This window comes from Rhinopithecus roxellana, chromosome 4, assembly GCF_007565055.1.
Source record: "Rhinopithecus roxellana isolate Shanxi Qingling chromosome 4, ASM756505v1, whole genome shotgun sequence".
Taxonomy (NCBI): Eukaryota; Metazoa; Chordata; class Mammalia; order Primates; family Cercopithecidae; genus Rhinopithecus; species Rhinopithecus roxellana.
This window is the reverse complement of record NC_044552.1, coordinates 170,485,984-170,509,940: the sequence shown is the minus strand read 5'-3', so window position 1 is coordinate 170,509,940 and position 23,957 is coordinate 170,485,984. Positions and strand designations below refer to the sequence as shown.

The window sequence follows — 23,957 nt, the reverse complement described above, 5'->3', positions numbered from 1 at the left end:
TTTATGATTTCCAAGAGTTTCTGAGATATTTTTCTTCCAAAAGAATATTTTAATGGTAAATTCTAAATCTCAAAATTTATTATGGGTGATAAAAATCTTTTTTCCACATTGAAATTTAACATAAAAAATTTAAAATTTGCTGAAATTGTATACATTTTATGAAATAAAATGTTAAATATGCAAATTTCTCAATCAATGTATAAATGATTACATGCTGTCTTAGATGCCTTCCGATGATTTCATTATATCTCCTGAATATAATGTGTTTTTTCAGCCTTTTCTGAAAGAAATTGTGGATAAATAGGATCACGAAGATAATTAACTTAAATTTGAAAATAAAATTGGCTCTCTGTCACGTGATGCTACCTACACTATGTTGAGACCTGTTGCTTCTTTGAAGGAAAAATATAGTTCAAATAAGATGGCACATATTTAAAATTGCATTATAAATTAAATTGGAATTCCCTTAAATAGGTACACTGAAAGTCAGTTTCACTATTTCTCATATTCATTAACTTCAGTAGAAGTAGTTTTCCAGAGTAATCTCATGTAATTATCTATAAGATCATTGAATATCTATGATTTATTTTATAAGCCTGTCACATCAAGTATTTGTTAGATCTCAGTAAAAATATATATGTGTGAATATATGTATGTATATATATATATATATATACTTTTTAACCAGTGCACAACAATTAGAAATTAGCCCCTCATCTGTAAGTGGAAAATTTTATGTTCAAAATTAGCTGTCAAAACACTATTCACATATGAATTCTCTTTCTCTTGGTCAAAGAGTTTTGGGGAGGAAATGTACTTAGAGTACATTGGAGAGAAATATAATGGGGTCTTGAATAAAGGACACATTGTGAAGACAGCAATTTAAAAAGAATCCACTCTCTTTTACAATTCTACATCTTAATTGAGGAAACACATCTTTTCATAAGATTCCAAGAATTAAACAACATGGAAGAGTTCAAGTGTTTAGTTTACCAGCTCATCTGCCATTCCTCGTCTCCAAAATGCAAGGCCAATGATAGTTACTAAGACACATTTCTCTGAAATGAAAATCACTAGGCAGAAAATACATTAATCATAAAATTTCCTGGAATCATTTAGTTGTGTGTGCCCTTTAAGAGTATGTTTGAATACTGACAGAGTTTCAGAGAAAAACAATGAAAGGATCACTATGATAGCTGAAATATGGCTTCATAGGAAAGAGGGCTACATTTAATTAGCTTTGATTGTGTCTTTTCTACTTTTTGTTAGAGTTCATATCACTGGCATGGACTTCTGAGCCAACCTTTTTCCAAACTGAGTTACTACTGAAATTTACAAACTTGACATGAAGATTACATTATATTTACAAATAACTTGGCACTTACAGAATAAATTATTGACATTTTAAAAATCCAGCCTAGGGCCCCCATGGTTCAGGCCAAGGAAAGCCTGATGCCTTATTATATATTATGCTACATTAACATGAATAAGTCGGTTTCCAGCTGGTAATTCCTCCACAGTGCTGTCCCTGTTGCTGAAAACCAATACTTCCCATTTCTAATCCATGAAGGGGATGTAGAGAAGTTATTAGTCCAGAGAAAGCAATGGTTGCATGTTTTCTTCCTCATTTTTATCCATGCGTTTTAGTACTGTAGGATCCACTACTGATTGAGATCTGGAAAGGATAAAGCCAGCGTCAGTGAGTTATTATCAGCTAATTGCACAGACGACATTCTCTCATCTGTCTTTTTGTCATTACTTCTCCCAAGAATGTGAATTCCCTTCCTCTATATCAAGAAATTTATGAATTGTGGATGTTGCACATGTAGAGAAAAACCTCTGCTGGTGATGTTTTTCCCTGGAGTGAGGAAACAATCCCCTCTGGCCTCTACATAGAATAGTGAGTCACCAATGATTCTAAATAGACTATACGTGACTTAAGAGCTCCTCACAGTTGAGCAAGATTCTTTTCTTTGAGATACCAAAAATTTCTAGTGTAGGATAGATGTTTTCCAATAAAGCATCTCCAAATGGAAAAAAAATTACAGTAAAATGATTATTATGATAAATTAAATAGAAATAACAGGAGGCTTAATTCCAGTCTTTAAAAAAAAACTATGGAAAAAATGCAATAACGCACCTTTTTTTTTGACTGTCATTTTTTAACTAATGATTGTATCAAGAAAAAGATCAAAATTTTTATGTTTTTGTTAAATTTCCTAGTAGAATATCCAAATAAAATCAACCTTATCTTGAAAATGTCATGGAATTTTTAAATTTCATGAATTTTTAAAAAGTAAAACCCCCTCTTGTTTAGGCAGCAACACTTTATGATTAGTAAAGCACATAATTTGAAAACTCACTTATACATGCCTTTGATAACAGTTGGGGCTTATATCTCAATTTATCATTAGGAAACAACATGAGAGTGGGAAAGAGGAAAATCAATGAAACATGCTCCCGTCATGGCAGGAAGCTGCCATCTTAATAGCTATAGCATTTAGTAAGCAGCTGCCCTTTTAGAATTCTCCTTGGTAATGAATTCTTCCCCTGCTGCTGCATTCCAGCCAATTGGCTTTTGCTGTGGCAATATGCCTCTTAGCAAACCTCATTAACTTCTGAAAAGACTATAACCTAAAACACAACTGCACATGCAAATGAAAAAGAACAGCAACGGAACTAATTATCAGAGAAAAAATAATTAACTGATAAACTGATTAAATTTAAATAAACTTAAATTATTTCCTAAAGAGAGAATGAAAATGAAGGTGAAAGCATTAAAAAATTGGGAGATTTTTTTTCCTAAGTGTCATTTACACTATTTTATCTCAATATTAAATAGGCATTACATACCTATCACGGAAAAAAAGACTGACTAAAGTTGTGTGTGTATAAGAGAGAATAGATGAGGATGTAAGAATAGGATAAGATATGAATATAAGAATAGGATGAGGAAAAGGACAATAAGGAGAAAGAATAGAGAAAATAGAGAGTTTGTGTCACTTTTAAATGCAATAATGCATAATCATCTTTATTTAAAGTACATGAATAAAACACTTTTTAACAAAGGAGACAATTGCACAAAAGACTAAGTAATTAGACTTTTAACTTTGTTTTTAGGTGAGACCCAACCAAGCAAATTGGCTCTCAGAAGAATTCATGTCAAAAGGGAAAGAGGCTCATTTAATGTCCTGTGCTAAAGTATTAACTTGACAACTGATACGCACTAGACTGCAAGCTCCATAAGCAGGGACTTTATCAGTTCCTTTCCTTATTGTGAATACAACGTGCATCATAGGGCTTGGAAAAGAGTAAGGTTTTCATGTCTTGACTTCTAGCCAGTAAATAATTTCCATATCAAAAGAACTTCAGTATTAAGCACTCAAAATGAAGAGTAATGAGGATAATAGATAAAGCAATTCTATTTTCTTTACAGAAAATAAATTTTAAAATTTTCATAAAATTAAATCTATTATATAAATATTGAGGTATATCCTAATAATATTCCATAAGTACATACCAAAGTTCTTCAGACAACACAAGGCACAATAGTTAATTTGCCATAATATTCTATTGCACATTATACAGATATGCACACATATACACATTCTAAGTCTGTTTCATGACTGTTTTTGAAAAAATATGAGAGAATATGACATTTTTAACAAAATATTTTAAATTACAGCATATTATTCAACCTGGGATTAAGTTTCTAGTTTGCTTTTATCATGCACTACAGATATGAAGATTGTTGGACGATGAATTCTGGTTCTATATGTGAAATAATGCCTCAATCACAGAACAAAAGTGAGTCAGAAACAATTTGAGATTAATTGTTTTTTCTTTTTGGTATTTAGTTGTCCCAAGTGTATGGCTATTTTAGTCCAAATTTTTTTACTCTCTTTTATGACAGAATAGGATTATTTGTGCAGGATCAAAAGTGTTAATGAATTGATTTATTCCAGTCACAGTAGAGGGAGCTGTCTCTCATTAACTCATACATCTCAGAGGTTTCTGTTTTTTGTTTTTTTTTTTCTTTATTTGTTTTGGTTTTGTTTGAGGCGAAGTCTCACTGTGTCACCCAGGCTGGAGTGCAGTGGCGCCATCTCAGGTCACTGCAACCTCTGCCTCCCGGGTTCAACTGATCCTCTCACTTCCCCTACGTAGCCGGGATTACAAGCGTGCATCACCACGCCTGGCTAATTTTTGTATTTTTAGTGGAGATGAGGTTTCACCATGTTGACCAGGCTGGTCTCATGTCTCCTGACCTCAAGTGATCCACCCACCTTGGCCTCCCAAAGGGCTGGGATTACAGGTATCGGCCACTGTGCCCAGCCCATCTCAGGGGTTTCTATGCAGCTTCTATTGTTTTCACAATGAATATATTTTCTTTCTTTCTTGAAAACCAGTAATTTAGATTTAGGTATCCAATACTCATTTCTCATGCATCTACAATACATAGTGTTTGAGAAACTAGATTTTGAACAGAAGCGGATCATAACTCCAGTTACTAATAACAGCAGTTTACTAGCTGTGTGATCATGGGAAGACTAAACTTCCTAAGATTTTGTTCTCTATTTTTGGAAAATGGGGAAAATAATACCCACATCATACAGTTATAATGAGGATCAGATGCAACAATGCATCCATAAACCCTGCACAAATTCTGGCATATGGTTAAGGAAATGGCTCATGGAATACTATTGCCTGTGTACAGATATTAGCATTGCTACTTTGTAGTTATGCAACATGTGGAAGTCACTTACCTTTCCTATTTCTCAGTCTCTCTATCAATAAAATGGGGATACTACTACTTGATTAGTTGCTTCAAGAAGCAAATGAGTCAACATACACAGAGCATTGGAACGGGGTTTTGCATAGAGCAACAATAAATGTTTAACCTTATTCAATAATAATATATTCAATATTCAATAATCAGAAGTGCATATCATGAAAATAAGTACTGTTACTCACTAATGTTATGTGCCAGGCACTATCATAGGCATTGGCAACATAAGGTAAAAGGCACTCTCCAGTTCTAAAACACTTAGTCTAGTGAACTTTGTATCTTTACACATGATGACCATGCTGTTCCTCCATAAATTTATACCAAAAGACAAAGTAATCTTTTTACATGTCTAGCTACATTTACCCAAAAGAAGAATTATCCACAACTCTTTAGTGATGGAATTATTTTCTCTCTCTTAAAGATATCATAAAACTACCAAAAGAAAAGGGACAAGGGGAATCAATGTGGAACATAGGAGCAATCTCTTATCTTTCATGGTGAACTGCCATTTCCTGACAGAGAACATGAGAATCAAGTGCAAAACCTTTCTTAATTTCATTCTTCAGGAATTGTCCAATAGAATCATAAATGTTTCATATGATACCAAACATATGCCAAACAATGCCTAAAACTCTAATCAGCCCATGACACCAGCAAGAAACTCAAGATTGGGGCCATTAAGGGGCTATAAGCAAAGTGTGCAGGGGAGAAAATAGCCTGATTAGAGAAAAGAATCATGATACAAAAGGTGGATAGACTGGGCTAAATCTAACAAGATGGGCCTTAATCAATTAAAATAATGTGACTGGATGGCAAAGCTAAACAATAGGAGGATATGGATTGGTAAGTAAAGAGACTTTCCAGTTTTCAGAACTCCCATATGAGTCAGCTCTGGCTGTTTGAACAATAGCAACAGTGACAACAACAGTAACTCAAAGAAGTCACTGAGGTCTATCCTGCAAAATCAGAACTCTGCAACTTAAATGCAAGTACCAATACCAGGTCAGATGTTCCCTATTCAGTTATGAATACTGCACTTAAAGGGGGCCACTGATGGGCAGCAGAGCACTCCTCCATGCATTCAACTTGTATTTCCTGAGCACCCTCTGTTGCTCCAGGACCTTCTCCAGGCACTGGGGATTCAGAGAATAGGGTAAACATAGGCAATATCATCTCCTTGAAGCTTACTTTGGGGTGTGGAGTGGATAAAAAATTGAACAAAATCAGCAATTTCACAGGCTAAAAGTGTTATGAAGAGAATAAAATAAAGAATGGTGATGGACAGGGAGTGGCCAGAATGAGGAGGAAGCAGAACTGACTAAGACCAGGTGGGTGATGAAGATCAAAAGACTCTTTTGAGGAACTGACCTTTGATTGGGACCAGCCATTTGAAGATGAAGGAAAAGAGCATTCCAGGTGATGGTGACAAGGGTAAAAAGAGAAGACTATTGTGTCTGAAAAGCAGGGGAAGAGGAAGAATATGGGATACACCTGGAGAAGAGAGGCGGCAGTGTCAGATCAGGTAGCATCTTGTAAGCCATGATAAGGAGGTGATTCTATTCATTGTATAAATAACAGTCATTAAAAACATAAAGCCAAGGCCTGCACAGTGGCTCACACCTGTAATCCCAGCACTTTGAGAGGCCGAGGCAAGTGGATCATTTGAGGCCAGGAGTTTGAGACCAGTCTGGGAAACATAGTGAGATCTGGTCTCTACAAAAAAAAAAAAAAAAAAAAAAAAAAAAAAAATTAAAAATTAAATGGCCGGGCGCGGTGGCTCAAGCCTGTAATCCTAGCACTTTGGGAGGCTGAGGCGGGTGGATCACGAGGTCAGGAGATCGAGACCCTCCTGGCTAACACGGTGAAACTCCGTCTCTACTAAAAATACAAAAAACTAGCCGGGCACGGTGGCGGGCGCCTGTAGTCCCAGCTACTCGGAGGCTGAGGCGGGAGAATGGCGGGAACCCGGGAGGCAGAGCTTGCAGTGAGCCGAGATCGCGCCACTGCACTCCAGCCTGGGCGACACAGCGAGACTCCGTCTCAAAAAAAAAAAAAAAAAAAAAAAAAAAATTAACTGGGCATGGTGACAGGCACTTGTAGTCCCAGCTATTTGGGGGAGTTGAGGTGGTAGCATTGCTTGAGCCCAGGGAGGTCGAGGCTGCATTGAGTCATGATCACGCCACTGCACTTCAGCCTGGGCAACACAAAGAGAACCTGCCTCAAAAAAATAAAAATAAAAATAAAGCCAAGATGTGACATGGTCTGATTTATATTTTAAAAAGATTTTTGGATTGCCATGTGGATAATAAATTGGGAGTAGGGGAGCAGGTAAGGCTGTAATCAACAAGAACAGTTAAAAAAAATTTTAGGGGGGCCAGGCACGGTGGCTCAAGCCTGTAATCCCAGCACTTTGATAGGCCAAGACGGGCGGATCACGAGTTCAGGAGATCAAGACCATCCTGGCTAACACGGTGAAATCCTGTCTCTACTAAAAAATACAAAAAAAACTAGCCAGGCGAGGTGGCGGGCGCCTGTAGTCCCAGCTACTGGGGAGGCTGAGGCAGGAGAATGGCGTGAACCCAGGAGGTGCAGCTTGCAGTGAGCCGAGATCTGGCCACCACTGCACTCCAGCCTGGGCGACAGAGTGAGACTCTGTCTCAAAAAAAAAAAAAAAAAAAAAAAAAAAAAGAATTTTTAGGGGAAGGGTGCAGCTGAGCAGAGTGAAGATATAGAGAAAAATGTGCTCACATGATGGGCCACACGAGGAATCATGCCTCAGGCAGAATGGCTGAAGAAAAAGGGCTTCATTAGCTGACAAAGAAGAACACTAGTGGTCACCAATGACAGCTGCCTCCAAATCCTTATGTAGTTCAGTTCCTGAGAAAGGGCCTCTGTGCCACGAAGGGTAGGCAGGCTTTATGTCAGTGAAGCGAAGGACGCCACATCTCATGCAATGGAGCCGTGCTCCGCTACATATAGACTACCTAACGCTGAGGATGCAGTATCTGTTTAACATGGTTGCTGTGAGGATTTAATAAATTAATGTAAAAAAAAAGACACCTAATTCATGATAAGTACCTAGTAAATGATAGATTATAACAACTGTTATCATTAGGATTATTTTATTAGAAGAACACTATTTTAGGGGAAGTTTCTTTTAACCACTTTTGTTTTAGAAAACTTTTAAATAATTTGATGAAATATATGACTTTTCCACAGAAAATAAATGCATGACATATACATAGAGTACATTCATACTTATGCACACAAAATTTTGCATATAACTTTTAGCACTTAACAGAATCCTTCGAGAGCCCATCCATGAACCCCTTAGGAATGCAGAGATCTCAAGAAGTTCTGTTCTAAAAGAAGGGAGTTAAGAAGCCTAAAGTTGGTTTAAATATAAGCTTGCTAGCTAGTGGAAAATTAGAGCAGGGAAAGTTTCTGGCCTTTCCATTCTCTCCAAGGAGTTGTACAGCAGCCTGGAGAGAGGAAATCAATGCACACATATACTAACAACAACCACAACAGAGGCAGCAGCATAAAAGAGACCATCCTGGCCAGGTGCAGTGGCTCATGCCTGTAATCACAGAATTTTGGGAGGCCGAGGCAGGTGGATCACAAGGTCAGGAGTTTGAGACCAGCCTGGACAAGATGGTGAAACCCCATCTCTACTAAAAGTACAAAAATTAGCTGGGTGCAGTGGTGGGAGCCTGTAATCCCAGCTACGCGGGAGGCTAAGGCAGGATAATTCTTTGAACCAGGGAGGTGGAGGTTGCAGTGAGTCATGATTGTGCCATTGCACTCTAGCCTGGGCAACAGAACTAGACTCATCTCAAAAAAAAAAAAAAAAAAAAAAAAAAAAAAAAAAGACTATCCTTAAAGAACAGGCATATTACTCCATGAGTCTGAGCTATGGGCAAAGGGCCTTAAGGCTTTCATCAGAGAAGGAGGTCCGACATTGGCATGACCCGTTCAATGTCCTTGTATCCTCCCTGAGCTAGGTGAGGGGACACTTGCAGGGGCTATGGTGCCCATATTTCTGTGAATGTGAAATGAACAAGAGAAGTCATATTTGTTACTGTTATCCAAATGGACTCAGAACTGTTGTTTCCTGGGAAGTCTGAGAATCACACATCTACTTGTTTGTGACAGAATGCAAACTCAGAGCCAGGTATGCATTTGTGCATGTCTGACAACTCCCCAGACTATTGACTGAAAGAAGAAAGGCATAAAAGTGCTGTGAGAGTCAAAGCAGGTATTTGGACTCTGACTCAACAATGAACTCTATAAAGATTAAAACTGAAGTGAAATACAGTGTTTTGTACTAGTAATGTTTAGACCTTTAGACAAAGACTTGGCAGAGATATTGAAAAAAGACCACAAACTTTGAACACAGTGTTTGAACTGATGTATGTAGTTGCTTTCTTCAAAAGAAATTTTACACAGAAATCAAATAAATTGCTTATAGGCGAGTTGCTCCCACTGCAGTGGAAATGGGCACTCTCTCTACTCTACCTACTTGGCCTGAGGCACCCCATCAAAACCCTTGGCTTCTCAGGATACAATTTGAAAACTACCAGATTTGGTGACTTCTAAGGACCCTGCTAGACTGTCTATGAATTTAGAACAACACTAAGTTGAGGTTACCTCAAATTACTTTATCTTTTTCTTAATTGACAAATAATTGCATATATTTATGGAATACAATATGATGGAAAAATACTGCATGATTTCACTTTTATGTGGAACCTAAAAATGTCGAACTCATAGAAATAGAGAGTAGAATGGTGGTTACCAAGCACTGGGATGAGGCAGGGCGGTTTGGGGGGTGGATGGGGAGATATTTGTCAAAAAGTACAAAGTTTCAATTAGACAGGAAGAATAAGTTTGGGAGATCTACCTTACAGAAAGATAGTTTTCAAATATATGATAATAACGTATTGTATATTTGAAAAATGCTAAGAGAATCAATTTTAAATGTTCTCACTATAAGAAAATGACTATCTTTGACTCGAAACTCTTAGACATCCAATCATAGGGCATAAAGAGTTTTAAAATCCCACCAGAAAAATATATACAGAAAAATAGAAAGCTTTGGGTTTGACCCAGGATGCCTCTCCCTGCCCTGGCCCAGCCCACTCCCCAGTCTACTTCCAGCATACCTCTTCATGGACTTGGGGGAGAGTTCCTTCTCTACTTCCTTCACAGGCATGCTGTAGGAGTCTACATTGTACTCGCTGTCATCGTCATATTCATGGTCTAGCAGTGTTCTTGCCCATGTCCCCATGTCATAAGGAGGCAGCATTCCTCCAAACTCGGAGGGCAGGATCTCGGGATGAATTAGTTGGTGTAGACTGTTCAGGTTGTTACCATGCAAAAATATCTATAAATGCAAGAAGACGGGAGGAAGGGAAAGACACGGAGGAAACTAAATACCATCTAAATCCTACAGGGAGGAAGTGAGGATAGCAATAGCAAATATGAGTTTTCCACATCTGTTAAAATACTTTAGCAAGTCATCCACTCTGTAAAACAGGTAGAGCTGGTACTTTTATAGCAAAATCTTGAGGCTCAGACACTTTAAGTAATTTCTGGAAGGTCAGAGAGTTATTGGGTAAAAGAGCTGCAACCACAAATTTGGTTTCCTGCTTCATAGGCAGGGACATGAGCAGAATGATATGTACATGATGATCTGTACATCATCCTGGTGTTAGTTGTGCAAACTTGATGATGTGTATAATGAATGCAGTGAAAACAGATCCTTCTCATAAGGGACTCATCAATTACAGAGCCTATGCAAGTTATTACACCCAAAAGCTGTCACTTGTATGGCTTTCTCTTTATCATCAATAAAAATAAGAATATTGTAACCACTAAATAACTGTTTTGTAATGCAAAGTGGATGATGTAAATAACCAAAGTAGATGAGCATCATCATAATGAAAGGCTGAGTGAAGTTCATGTCCCAAAGGACATTATGTTCTGTAATGTTGCCAGTATCTTCTCTACTAAAGATTTCCATACTGACTGTACAAATAGAAAAAGAAATAATGAGTTAAAAATGTAAAGCTATATGCACACCTTAATTATTTTGTCTAGATAATGCTTTAAAAAAACTGGAGCAATATTCAAGCCACATACTCTAAATAAACTGCTACCTTTCCTCTTCTTTCATTTCAGTTTCAAAACTGCAGATTGACCTTCTCTGCTACAACACTATTGTCTCATCTAAATTTATATAATATTTATTTTAAAAATATACTTTATAAGTAACAAAAATAATTTCATTCTTCAGTTGAAGAAGAATAAGCTAACACATTCATATTTGCTTTCCATACCTTTAGAATCCACTGAAGTAAATATATTGGAAAACAAAGAAAGATTACTCTACAATATCAAATAAAATTACAGGATGGTAGTTGCCACTTAATAAGCATTTTCAACAAATTATAGAAGAGTAAAAGCAGATAACAGCAGGTCACTGGCCAAAATAGGCAGAGCAAACAGCTGCCTGGAGTACATGACATGAGGCCCAGAGGAGGTAGAAGATGCCATCTGTCCCAAAGTACACCAGGTTAACTGCAAACTTTATACCTTCCCTCTCCCATCTGAGGGCACAACAGCCAGTATTTATGTCCAGGAAAACACATGTGTACCCCTGTGTTCTTCTTATAAGAAGAAATAAAAATAATTTTCCTGTGAAAGTTAAGTTACGGCACGTGCAACTCTTATTTTATTAGATATATAATTTTTACTTCATCAGATGGGATCATTCACATAGGAAATCTTCTTCAACTCATGTAAGAGTCATGGTAATAAATCCTTGGAGCAGTCAATGTAATCCTAGCACACTACTTCCTCTCTCTTCTCTAACACTCTGTTGCCTCCTTCCGCAGCATCGTTTTCCGCTTTGGCCTTGCTTCCACTTTCACTGAGAAAATAGGACAACCAGATGACATCAACCCACCCACCAGCATCTGTGTCTATGTATTTTGCCTTCACTGCTAGTACAATGAACAGATAAACCCTACAAAGGGCAACCTCTCCACCTGCGCACAAGAATTCATCCTCTCTCCCCTACTCAGTTGTATTTCTTAACAGTTCTCTCTTATCTCTCACACATCTTCAGATTTCCTCTCTCTGCTGGATCTTTCCCATCAGAGAGAGAACATCCTGACTCCATTCCCCCCAGACAGACACATAAAACCTCTCTCGGCCCTACTTCCATCTCCAGTTGCTTTCCTATTTCTCTCCTTCTCTTTATAGCAAAATTCACCCAAAGAGTTGTCTATATTCATAGTCCAAATACTCTCTCCTCATTTTTCCTAAATGGAATCCTGTCTGGCTTTGTCTCTTACCAATGAATGAAGACAACTTTTGTCAAGGTCCTTCTCATTGCTAAATTCAGTATCCAATTCCCAGTCCTTATATATCTTGAACCCTCAGCAGCAATGGATACAATAGATGACTCTGTCTGTTGAAACATTTTCTTCATGCAGCTCTGATTTTCTCCTACCTAACTCCTAGATACTTCTTTGCAGTCTCTTTTGCAGATTGTCCTAATATCTTTTTTTTTTTTTTTTTTTTTTTTGATGGAGTCGCACTCTGTCACCCAGGCTGGAGTGCGGTGGTGCAATATTAGCTCACCGCAACCTCTGCCTCCCAGGTTCAAGCGATTATCCTGCCTCAGCCTCTTGAGTAGCTGGGACTACAGGCGTGCCATCACGCCCAGCTAATTTTTTGCATTTTTAGTAGAGACAGGGTTTCACCATGTTAGCCAGGATGTTCTTGATCTCCTGACCTCATGATCCACTCACCTTGGCCTCCAAAGTGCTGGGATTACAGGTATGAGTCACTGTGCCTGGCCTGATCTTCCTAATATCTTAACTGGAGAATGACTGGTCTCAGTCTTTGGATTTATTATCTTCTTTATACTTTCTCATTGGTGATTTCATAAGTTCGTTGTATTCAGTCAGTGACTTTCAAATAATATCCCTGCACTAGAAATGTATGTCTTCAATCCAGGCCTCTTTTTCAACCTCTATAATTGTATTTCCACTCTCCACTTAAAATATCCACTTAAATATTCAATGACCACTGCAAATTTAACATGTTCAAAATTGGACTCACAATCTTCCCCCACTCCAAATATGTTCCTCCCTATCTCCAATATCAGTTAATGGTGTGACTATTCTTCCACTTTCTCAGACCAAAACTTTCAACTCAGCCTTTTACTCCTCTCGTCATCTCAGTTGACAGTAAATCTTTTTGGTACTATCCTCAAAATGTATCCTGAATCCAATCATTCTGATTAGCTCTACCCAGACACCCATAACACAGCTACTATCCTTTCAGCTGTGCTCTTGCACGAGCCTCCTAACTGTCCTCTCTATGTCCACTCTTCCATCTATACTCTATTCTCAACAGCAGCCAGAATGACCATGTCAAAATATAAGTCAGGTCATATCTTTCTGCTCACAATTCCCCATTGACTTCTTTCTCTTAGCATAAACCTATAAGGTCCTATAAGAACTACTTATTTGAACACATCTCCTACTGTGCACTTGCCTCAGAACATTTATAACAGATATTTCTTCTGTCTGGAGATTTCTACTCCCAAATGTCCTCATGACTTGCTGACCTACATCCTGTACTTCTCTTCTTAAAATTCCCCTTGTCAGGAAAGCCTCCCTTAGTAAACCTATTTAATACTATAACCCTGCCCAACCTAGAAAGCCTATCCACCTTCTATGTATCATGTTTCTTGACAGCACCTCTCATCTTCTAATATATCATATAATTTCCTTACTTAAATCATGCATATATTGTCTTGGCAATTCATTAAGTGCAATGCTGATATTTCTCCAAAGCCAAAATTTGTTGAAAAAATATATATTATATGATGATGCTCTTTTAGAACTCTTACATGTGAATTGCATCTCCAGACTAGGCAGTAAAGATGCATTGCAATTGCGCAACTGTTAAGTTTCTACTTTTGGATTTTTCTTTGTTTTCACTAGTTCTGTGTAACAACATCATTTATTAACATTTTACTATTTTTCTTTCCTTACAAGTTTTTTCTCTTCCTCTATTTCATGCAAGAAGTCTGGTCCTTTTTGGTTCCTGTATCTCTGAATACCTTAAAATTCTGAGAATTAGCCTGAATAATACTTTCATTTTTATTTTACTTTTCTACACTGTGCTATTAAAGAGATTATGCTAGGTGATCTGGAGTGGAAAAGAATAGATGAAAGACTTTTGAGAATCACCAAGGAGTAGAAAACAACATTGGCCATATTGACTAAGAGGAAGAAATTTATGCCAATTAGTAGGAAAACCTGTTTCCCATCAACTTTTAAGTAGCAGGAAGACAATCACTGACTTGCTGAAGAAAGCACTAGGGTAGTGGGTTTCGTTGGATTTTAGCTTCAGCAAAGATACCCTTTTTTCACAGATAACTTGGGAGAGAAGGAGACCTTAGTTCAAGGAACTAATATTGGTTTGAACGATGAGGACATCAGAAGGGGCCATGATGGGTGGGAAGTTTGGCTCTGTGTAAGACTCCAGATACTGGTGAGCTTTTGAGGAAAAAGGACACCTGTACTAAGGGTGATATTCCCAGCAGCCCAGTAAGTTGGAGACTCAAAGTCAAATTTAATTTAATTTAAGAAAACAGGCCGGGCGCGGTGGCTCAAGCCTGTAATCCCAGCACTTTGGGAGGCCGAGACGGGCGGATCACGAGGTCAGGAGATCGAGACCATCCTGGCTAACATGGTGAAACCCCGTCTCTACTAAAAAATACAAAAATCTAGCCGGGTGAGGTGGCGGCGCCTGTAGTCCCAGCTACTCGGGAGGCTGAGGCAGGAGAATGGCGTAAACCCGGGAGGCGGAGCTTGCAGTGAGCTGAGATCCGGCCACTGCACTCCAGCCTGGGCGACAGAGCAAGACTCCGTCTCAAAAAAAAAAAAAAAAAAAAAAAAAAAAAGAAAACAAAGAAGCAAGTGATTCTTGCACACCTGAATTTGTAGAAAAAGATTTACAGCTGCTTCTTCAGTTCTCTTTTACTAGTTTTTCAGAACATAGACTTATAGCATCTGAAGTATAAGGTGTGTGAGTAATATTGTGATGCTGACTCACTTGGAATATCAGTGAAGAAATTTAATAGCTTTGCACTGTGTATTGATTATATAAGTAGAAATTTTAAGTATTTAAACATTTAATTATTTTCTCATATGAAAATTTCCAAATCATATAATTTTAACTAAAATGGGAAAGTTTAGATATCTTCCTTCCATCTGGAATAACGCTAGCAATGCATACTTCTAGGTTGTCAAAGCTGTCCAATTCAATTACAAAACCCCAAATGCAGTGCACTCCCTGTTCTCTAGACTTGATCCTCTTCAGTCTTTTTCAACAGAGCAGAATCATGTCAAAAATCATTTCAGAACAAGTAACCCCTGTATTCAATGACCTTCAAGGGCTTCCAATTTCACTCTGACTGAAAGCCCAGATCCCAGCAATGGTATGTGAGTCCCTATGTGATCTGGTACAACACAGTCCCTCCTATCCCATTGCTCTACCAACTACTCCATCCCCTATCATCTTCCCCCATAGCTCATTCTGCTCCAGCTTTTCTACCTTCTTGCTGTTTGTCAAATACATTAGGCATATTTCTACCTAAGTACATTTGTCTTTGCTATTCCTTCTGCCTGAAACTCTCTTTCCCATAAATTCACGTATCCGGCTCTACTATCTGCTAGCTGTGATTCAGAGCAAATTGGTTAACCTTCCAAGCCTCATTTTTCCATCTACAAAATGAGAAAAATAACAATATATACTCCAAAGTGGGGTTGTAAGTACTAAATGAGGTAACATATGCAAAGCACTGAGAACAGCATGTGACACTGAGTGAATACTGTATAAGCACTCACCAGTATAATTTGTACTAAAAGCCGCTGCAGGTTTTTTGGATCACTTTATCATCCTTTCATTAAAGCAAATCTTGAAAAAGCACTTGTGAGGCACTTCAATACACTTTCTGAATTCCAAAATATGAATTCATTTGATACTTGGTGGTAGAAACAATTTTTATTATAAATTATAATTCCTTATAGAATTCTTCCTTCTAAACTACTAAAACATTTTCAACAAATTCATTTACAGTAAACCCTGTGTTCACTAATGCTTGATATGGACATGTAATTATTGCACTTTCATGAGTGCAAATTCATTTACAGTAAACCCTTTGTTCATTAATGCTTAATATGAACATGTAATTATTGCACTTTCACACTGACAATAAAGCTTCTACCTCAAGTGCCTTCTAGGTCATTGAGAAACATGGAAAATTATCTTCCATATAAATTTAGAGGAAAGTGTATTTTGCTGTGGAACTAATCATTTGAAAACTGAGAACAGCACCAGGAGGTAAAAACAGCTCTATACGTGGGTCTGAAATATTTGGGTTTGTATACTAGCTCTGCAACTTTTCTTCTGTGTATGTGAGTAAGCAGGTTATTTATCCATTCCAGGACTTAGTTTCTTCAGCTCTAAAACGGGAAATAATGCTTACTAAATTTACTTTTCAGAGCTGTTGCAAGAATTAGTGAACTGTACATCAAGATGTATTTTAATGAAAATAATATGTTCAGTATTTACCTAGTGCCCTGCATTGTATTAAATGTTTTACATAAATTATTGCAATCTCAGAAAAATTATTTTGTTTTATGCACTTTGACTATCCTCATTGTTAGATGAAAGTGAATTTAAAGAGACTTCAAGTAACATGTAATTTAAAGAAATATTAAAATTATCACAAATTAGCAATCTTTTCAAAATGTGTGATTGATCATAACCATTGTAAAAAATTACATTAGATACCACAGATTTCACTACATTCATTGCAGTATATACTGTGAAAGAACATCCACTTATCGGCATATAAAATTATAACTTTTGTTTAGACTTTACTTCAAATTAAGTGCATCAATAGCACTATAGTAACACAGCATAAGAGATTTGTTTTTGCCTTTAAATTAGGTCTTTAACATATAATGAATGTACTAAAACGTCCTTTTTGTGAGCAAGTAGGAGAGCTAGCTTTTAAATGCTTCTTTCACAGATATACTGTTCACAACCACAAGATCTGGAAGAATCTTAAAATGTTTTCTATGTTGATTTATATACAATGTAGAAATACATTTTACTATAGCTAACATTATATACACATTATGCATTATAATTCACTGGATTGGGGAAGAGAAATGATTAAAAAAACAAAGAAACGAATACCCTTTTGCGAGTTTTCTCCTTCAGGAAAGGCCGGATCACGGTGTACAGGGCATGTATATACCATGGTTGATTAACAAAATGAATTCCTCCAAATCGCGCTGGGAAACTATCCTAGAGTAACATGGAGAAAGAAAAATCAAAATATGCTTTAATATACTGAGAAGGTTTAGGAATGGTTATATGGTATACAAATTTATTCTTTCACATACTTAGATGAGATTATCTGCAAAGTAGAGAAAAGAAGAAAGAACCTTACCACATTAAACATTGTACTTTTCATACAGTAACCGAAGCAATGTATAATAAATCAAATCCTTCCCAAGAATAGGTTATTGATAAGAATGTCAGCATTTTTAAGAGGATCGTATTTTAAGCCTGTAAATGCTAATAGTACAGGCCAAGAAACAAAAAGAAAAGTCATTAGAGATTTGTCAAATAATGAATCTACATTGTATGAAAGTTTCATTTAAATTATTTATATTTATCTTTAAATCTATTTTTTAAATAAAATATTTTATTAAATCCCTATCTAGTCATCCATAGTGTGAGCAATGTCAGACATAAAACTCACTTTATTCTCTGTATCCTATTATTTTATCAACTTTGTTATAAACATTATCTTTTCCTTATTTTAACTACAAAAAAGTAACATGCTTTAGCAAAATAAAAATGCAGAGTTACACTGTAAGAAACTTAAGGATGCATTTTGCTAGGTTAAATGAAAATCAAAGCTCTCTGATCTCACTTCCACAGGAGGAAACTGTAAAGCCAGCCTCATCCTCTTCCTACTCATGATTAAACAGGTACAGCTCTAGCCCATTCCAAAATATGAAGGGAACCCTTAAGCCAAATGAATGACAACATTTGACACTGCACTTGAGTATGTTAACGATTGTACATAAATGGATCTGATTCTTGCTACTATTTCAAAATTACACATTGAACCGACTACAAAGGTCTTCTTTAAAAAAAAAAAAAAGCTAGCCTACTACAAGTGCCTCTGAAGTGGCATCATAATACTTGGCATTCTCAATTCTATTTAGAGCATGAGCAGGAAGAAAAGAAAAGTAAAGGAACTGAAATAATTGTATTTTTTCAATTTAAATGTTCTCTTGAATAAGAGTCTCTGGTCAAAAACTTGCATGGCATAACCCCACTAATTCTTTTTTTAAATGTTGGACACTTATGAGCAATAGTGAATTAATTTAGTATTTGCATATTGATTTGCAGGGCTATCAAATTGTATTTTGCAAAGCAACTTCTATCTCCGAGAATAATACCCTATAAGGCAATAGTAGTTCAATAAATAATGAAAATAGCTTAAGATAAAACTTTTACTTTTTATGTCAGTGTCTTACTTCTTTTGTAAATATGTGGTTTTCATTCATCGAGAGGTTATTGTAATAATAAAATGAATCTGAAATACAGGCATAATATATTTTAAAGTTATGAAATACGTATAAGTAAAAAGAAGATACTATATACCTAAATAATAAAGAGAATACTAAGACAAATACTCATGTACCTTGTTATTGTTATTAATAATTATTATTTCACCTGGATATGGGAGTGATAGGTTTCCTGGCCACCAGGGATTTTCCTAGTTTAATGTTTCCCTAAGAATGTAGCACCTATAGGAATGAGGTCTCACATCCAGTCCCCCACTTGCCCTCAATGTGTGCAAGCCTAGTCTTTCCTCCTGAGCACCCTATAATTCAGGCAACTACTATTCTCCAAAGTTCTAGGTTCCTGCAGTTAACAATTTCCTCCCAGCCTTCACCTACTCTCCTGTTTTTCTCCTGTAGATTTCCGTGTGTGCTTGGCTTAGAAGGATTTGTCTCACATTCCTGAGAGTTGAGCAATGCACCTGGAAATAATTTTATTGTGAGGAAACCAACATCTTGGTACTTTATGGCAAAAGGATCTTTAAAAATTGTTAACCTACTGCACTACCTGAAGCAATCTCTAGAATAATACTAAATGAACACTAGCAATATTAAGCCAAAAGTCTTGGCTCAAGTGATTTTTTTTTTTTTTTTTTTTTTTCAGAGTGAGTTTCACTCCTATCACCCAGGCTAGTGTGCAATGGTGCGATCTCAGCTCACTGCAGTTTCCTCCTCCTGGGTTCAAGCGATTCTGTTGCCTCAGTCTCCTGAGTAGCTGGGATTACAGGCATGCACCACCACACCTGGCTAATTTTGTATTTTTAGGAGAGACAGAGTTTCACCATGTTGGTCAGACTGGTCTCAAACTCCTGACCTCAGGTGACCCACCCACCTCAGCCTCCCAAAGTGCTGGGATTACAGGCATGAGCTACTGCATCTGGCTGGCTCAAATGATTATTAAACTTTGAGAATCACAAGAAGGTCATGCTGCTTCTCTCCTTAAAAATATGAATATGCAAACATATACACATAACTTGCACACATGTCATGGGCTTTCTTGGACACCTCTTTAGATATACTTGATCAATATCCAATCACAGTTGAGGCAGAGTGAAAGAGCAGGGAAATTTCTGACTTTGCAATCAAGTAGATTTAGCTTAAAATTCTGGCTTAATGTCACCTATCAGGCATCAAAGTCCAAAACAAGAACATGGTCCTTTTCCCTCACTGTGAGCTTCCTCACTTCCAATCACGCCCAACTGCATGTCATTTTCCTGCCTCCCCTTCACTTCTGTGGTCAACACGCTGTTTTACGGCTTGTTAACTGTTCTCTCCCACACGCCTACTGTGGTCTTTCCTCCCTTTGAGTATAATCTGGTTTTACTAATTCCTTAAGACTTAGCTCCAAAAACATCATTTCCAGGAAGCTCTTTTTTATCCCTTCTCTCACTTCTCAGTCATAAAAGCCCACTCTCTGCCATCACTAGCAAAAGCCTAGGTCTATCACTGCACTTGCCATATGATCCTGAAATTGTCTCTTTGTCTGCCTCCACTATTAAACCGTGAGCGCCTTAAATGCAGAGGTTGCGTGTTCTGTACAGTCTATTGGTGCCTGGCCCGTAATCCATTTCCACTCACATCATCCCCCACCCTATAAGGTAGGAAATGGAAGGTAAAACATACGATTCTAAATGGGAGAGTTCTGCCCATGAGATGTACCTGAGCAAGATTTAAGGGACCAAAGGGAGGCAGCAGTCACCTTTTTGTGCAGTGGCAGCTACTAAGCACCTTATTAGCTGAGAGATTGTTTGCAGCAATGTCTGAACCCCACCTTCCTTTTTCTAGGTATCACTTAGGAGGTGAGAGGCCTCTGGAACAGCAGCAGCCAAGATGGACACTAGTTTCTTGACTCTGACTCACTTCCACAGGGATGTGGTCTCAAAACCAAGAATTCATCAGCAGTCCTCCTTTAACTTCCATGGCCCTAGGTCTTCCAATGAGGCCTTAAACACTAACTTCCTGTATTAAATCCATTTGTTCTTGAACTATCCAAAGAGATTTTTGTTTTTTTGTTGTACTGAACTCTAAGCCAGACTGTGCCTCATTCATCTTTATATTCCCAGAATTTCAAAAATGTGCTTTCTCTGTGTGTGTGTGTGTGTGTGTGTGTCCCAGAAGAGGTAGATAAATGTTCACTAAATAGACCTAGATACATGCTATTTAAGTAAACAATTTATCTTCTCTGACCCATAATTTCCTTATCTGTAAAATGGGAACAATATTTAATAGGATTGCTGATCACTCACAATATCTGTTAATTATTCAGCACACCCTCTAGATACGGGGTTACCATATTAACCACCAGCCCCACCTGACAAATGTGGAAATGACCATGAAGGAGTGAAAGGAATATAAAATGTTAGGACATCAAACTCACTAAGACAAAGAGAAAAGTTAAGCTTGGAAACTGAGTCACACAAAAAATTACCTTTGTTCCTAAATAAACAGCTGCAAGATGGAAGGCCACATATCTTCCCAAGTGGTCTCCCTCATCCTGACAATATAAATTAACAACTTATCTTCACAGGTCCAGGACAAAGACGAGACTAGAAATCATCCCTCTACCAGTCGAGACAAATGCAGACTTACCAAGTAGCAGGAGATGAATGCATAATTGACTGTTCTTCTAGACCCTCCCTTCACACCTACTATGTAGATTCAATGAGCAGCTAATCAAAGCTTCACAAGAATGTGACCCTTTATCTCACTACTTATTCTTCCTTTTTTTTTTCTTTCTTTCCCCTTTCCCTTCTGCCCACTCATCCCTCCTTAAGTACTGAAGTCCTCAAAATGCTCTCTGGAAAAAACACAGGCCATAGATCCTACTGTGGCTTGTGTCTCCTTTTCTCAGGCATGTCCTCAACTTTGGCAAAATAAGCCTCTAAATTGATTGAGATCTATCTAAAGCACTTTTGGTTTTATGGAGGTAGTTTTACAGTGTGGCTTAAGCGGCAGTTGTTTGACCCTAAATAGCACTACAAAGTACAAAGTAATAATAAAAATCACAATATTCAATATGCCAATCATTGACTCTGCTGGCTATACGGTTCTTCACTGGAGACAATGAAAAAGGATGGCTTGGCAATCAGGAAGAGTACAGCCAAGATGGGTTGCAAAAACGTAATAAAATTTCTAACTTCCAAATGATTTTGCCAATTCACCTGCTTCTACTCCTTTTTTTTTTTCTTTGAGCAAAGCACTTTGTGCCCTATGCAAAGATTGACTTGCCTCAATGCTTCATTAATGGAAAGTTGGATGTCATTTATGGGGTAAATTTATTTACATGTATCATTACATGTGTGTGTATCAGTGAATTATTCATATAGTTCTAGAAAAACATGTTTGCCTCAAATATCTAACTATTCAAAAAGAAAAAGTAAAGAATCTGAACCATAGCATATTATTCTAACTTTTAAATAAGTTTTGATGGAACACAAAAATTATGTGTTAGGATAAGTACTATTACAAGTAATATTGTCTGATTTATGAAGAAAATAAATCAGTATAATTTCTGGTACAATCAATCAGGATACAGTTCATGGCTCCAAATGACAGCAAAATGAACTTTTCTATGAGAATTAAATCCACAACTTTCGTCTCATTTCACAAGTAACACTGTCTAGGATCCTAAACCAATCAGTTGTGTTAATATGTGTTTTCAGTGTGAATATAAGCAGAAATTGTATGTGTAATTTACTTATTTAAAATTAAATCTATCAGCCTTTAAAATACTTTTGTTTAATCACTTTCTTGTACTTTTTTGAAACATTTAGCTTCAACTACTATAGGGCCCATAGCAAAGGGCATGTAGTGATAAGGTATAGCACCCAGCACCTAGAAATTACATGTTTAATTCCATAACTCTACCCATAAAATTATACTAGGACCTAAAATATTGCATTATTCCTACCTGACACTAGGAATACACTATGTGGATAAATATAAAAGATACTTACTCCAGAAATTTTCAATACAAAAAAAGTATAATTTAGAAAATCACTCATAATTTTACCAACCAGAGGAAAACACAATACTCTAAGAATCTTGATGCATGCTCTCAAGTTTTTTTCCAAGATTTATATAGATGATATGAAAATTGAGGTACCTGTCTGGAATTATGAAAATAGTTATTGGTAATGGCTCAGAGGTGTACAATATATATAATATCACTCTTTCTGAAAGTGATTTGGTTTAAAGAGTGGAAGTGATTTTGTAGCAGCTGGTATTACTAATTCCCTCAGGAGCACCACTATTAGCTTCCTTCAGATGTGTTTGAATTTAAGTTTGGTCTGCCTTGACGTACTAACCACACCGTGATTCCCTAACTATGACTTTTGGGGGTATCTTTTCCAGATAGTATAACAGCATTTGTGTACCTTGTATCCATTTTTTGGAATGTTGTATTAGCTGTTTGTATACAGGTCTTATTCATCTTCTAGAAGATTCTGCTTCCTGAAGAAAGTCATGCTTTTCCCAGTTCCAAATCGCTGCTCATTATCACTAGTGGACAGACAGATCCAGGCAAGCCATTCACTTGCTTTCCTGATGAAAGCAAAGATTTTTACCAAAACATTCCAACCAGTGTCTTCTGCCAAATTGAGAAGAGACAGCCAGGAAACTATTTAATTACCAGCTAATTGGAATGTCTTTTTCTGTGCCTCACTTATAACTGGTAATGAGCCATATTTGAATGAATGGATTGAAAACAAAAGATTTCATCCTTCATACAGAGATGAGAGTTTAAGTTGGGATTGTACACATGACAGAGGCAGCCCCACCTCTGTCCACTTAACTTTCATTCCTCATTAAAATCTCATGCTGTCCTGGCACACATACAATAAAGGAACTTGATTAGATGCAAGGAATTGTGTAGAAGCCAAATTCCACCCAAAAAAAGTAATTAATCTGATATGTAGGAAAGCAATAATAAAGAATATTTTTTCTTACTAGATTATTTAACACTTAAGAGTTTGCCATCAGAGAAAAGGGGAAAAAAAGATAATTGAATGGCTTAAAAAATGAGGAGTCAGTTCCTGTTACAGGAGACATCAGTCTCTAGAGATACACAACACTGTATTTTAAAACAAATGGTTAGAAAGGGTTTTTACTTGAGCATTCTCTAAAACAAAATACACATGAATCACATATTTACATTTTCATAATTCCTTAAAAATAGTGTCTGAATTTTAATAAGTGTTTTAGGAAATAATATGGATTTACCATGATAAATCACTTAAAACAGTGATTAAAACGATACAGCCATTTCCCATTAATATGTGGCTTTGTAGGTGAAAATTTTTAGAATATTCAATTTTTGAAATACAAATACATTTTGAAATAATTGTGTCCTCTCAAATGCTAAAATCTTAATTCCAAGTATGCACTAGAATGCAGACAATTTTTTAGCATTAATTTTTAAATTGAAAATT

General features: G+C 36.9%; 1 protein-coding gene across 1 annotated transcript in view; it reads right to left on the bottom strand.

Moving 5' to 3' along the window:
* Nucleotides 1–1,269: 1,269 nt before the first annotated feature.
* CLVS2 (clavesin 2) overlaps nucleotides 1,270–23,957 on the bottom strand; it is a 68,334-nt gene continuing 45,646 nt past the window's right edge. Inside the window, exons 4-6 of the mRNA XM_010375405.1 lie at nucleotides 17,084–17,194; nucleotides 9,955–10,175; nucleotides 1,270–1,675 (exon numbers count right to left, since the gene is read on the bottom strand). Of these exons, the coding sequence (XP_010373707.1) occupies nucleotides 1,588–1,675; nucleotides 9,955–10,175; nucleotides 17,084–17,194 (420 nt within the window). The 3' untranslated portion in view covers nucleotides 1,270–1,587. The remainder of the gene's footprint in view (nucleotides 1,676–9,954; nucleotides 10,176–17,083; nucleotides 17,195–23,957) is intronic.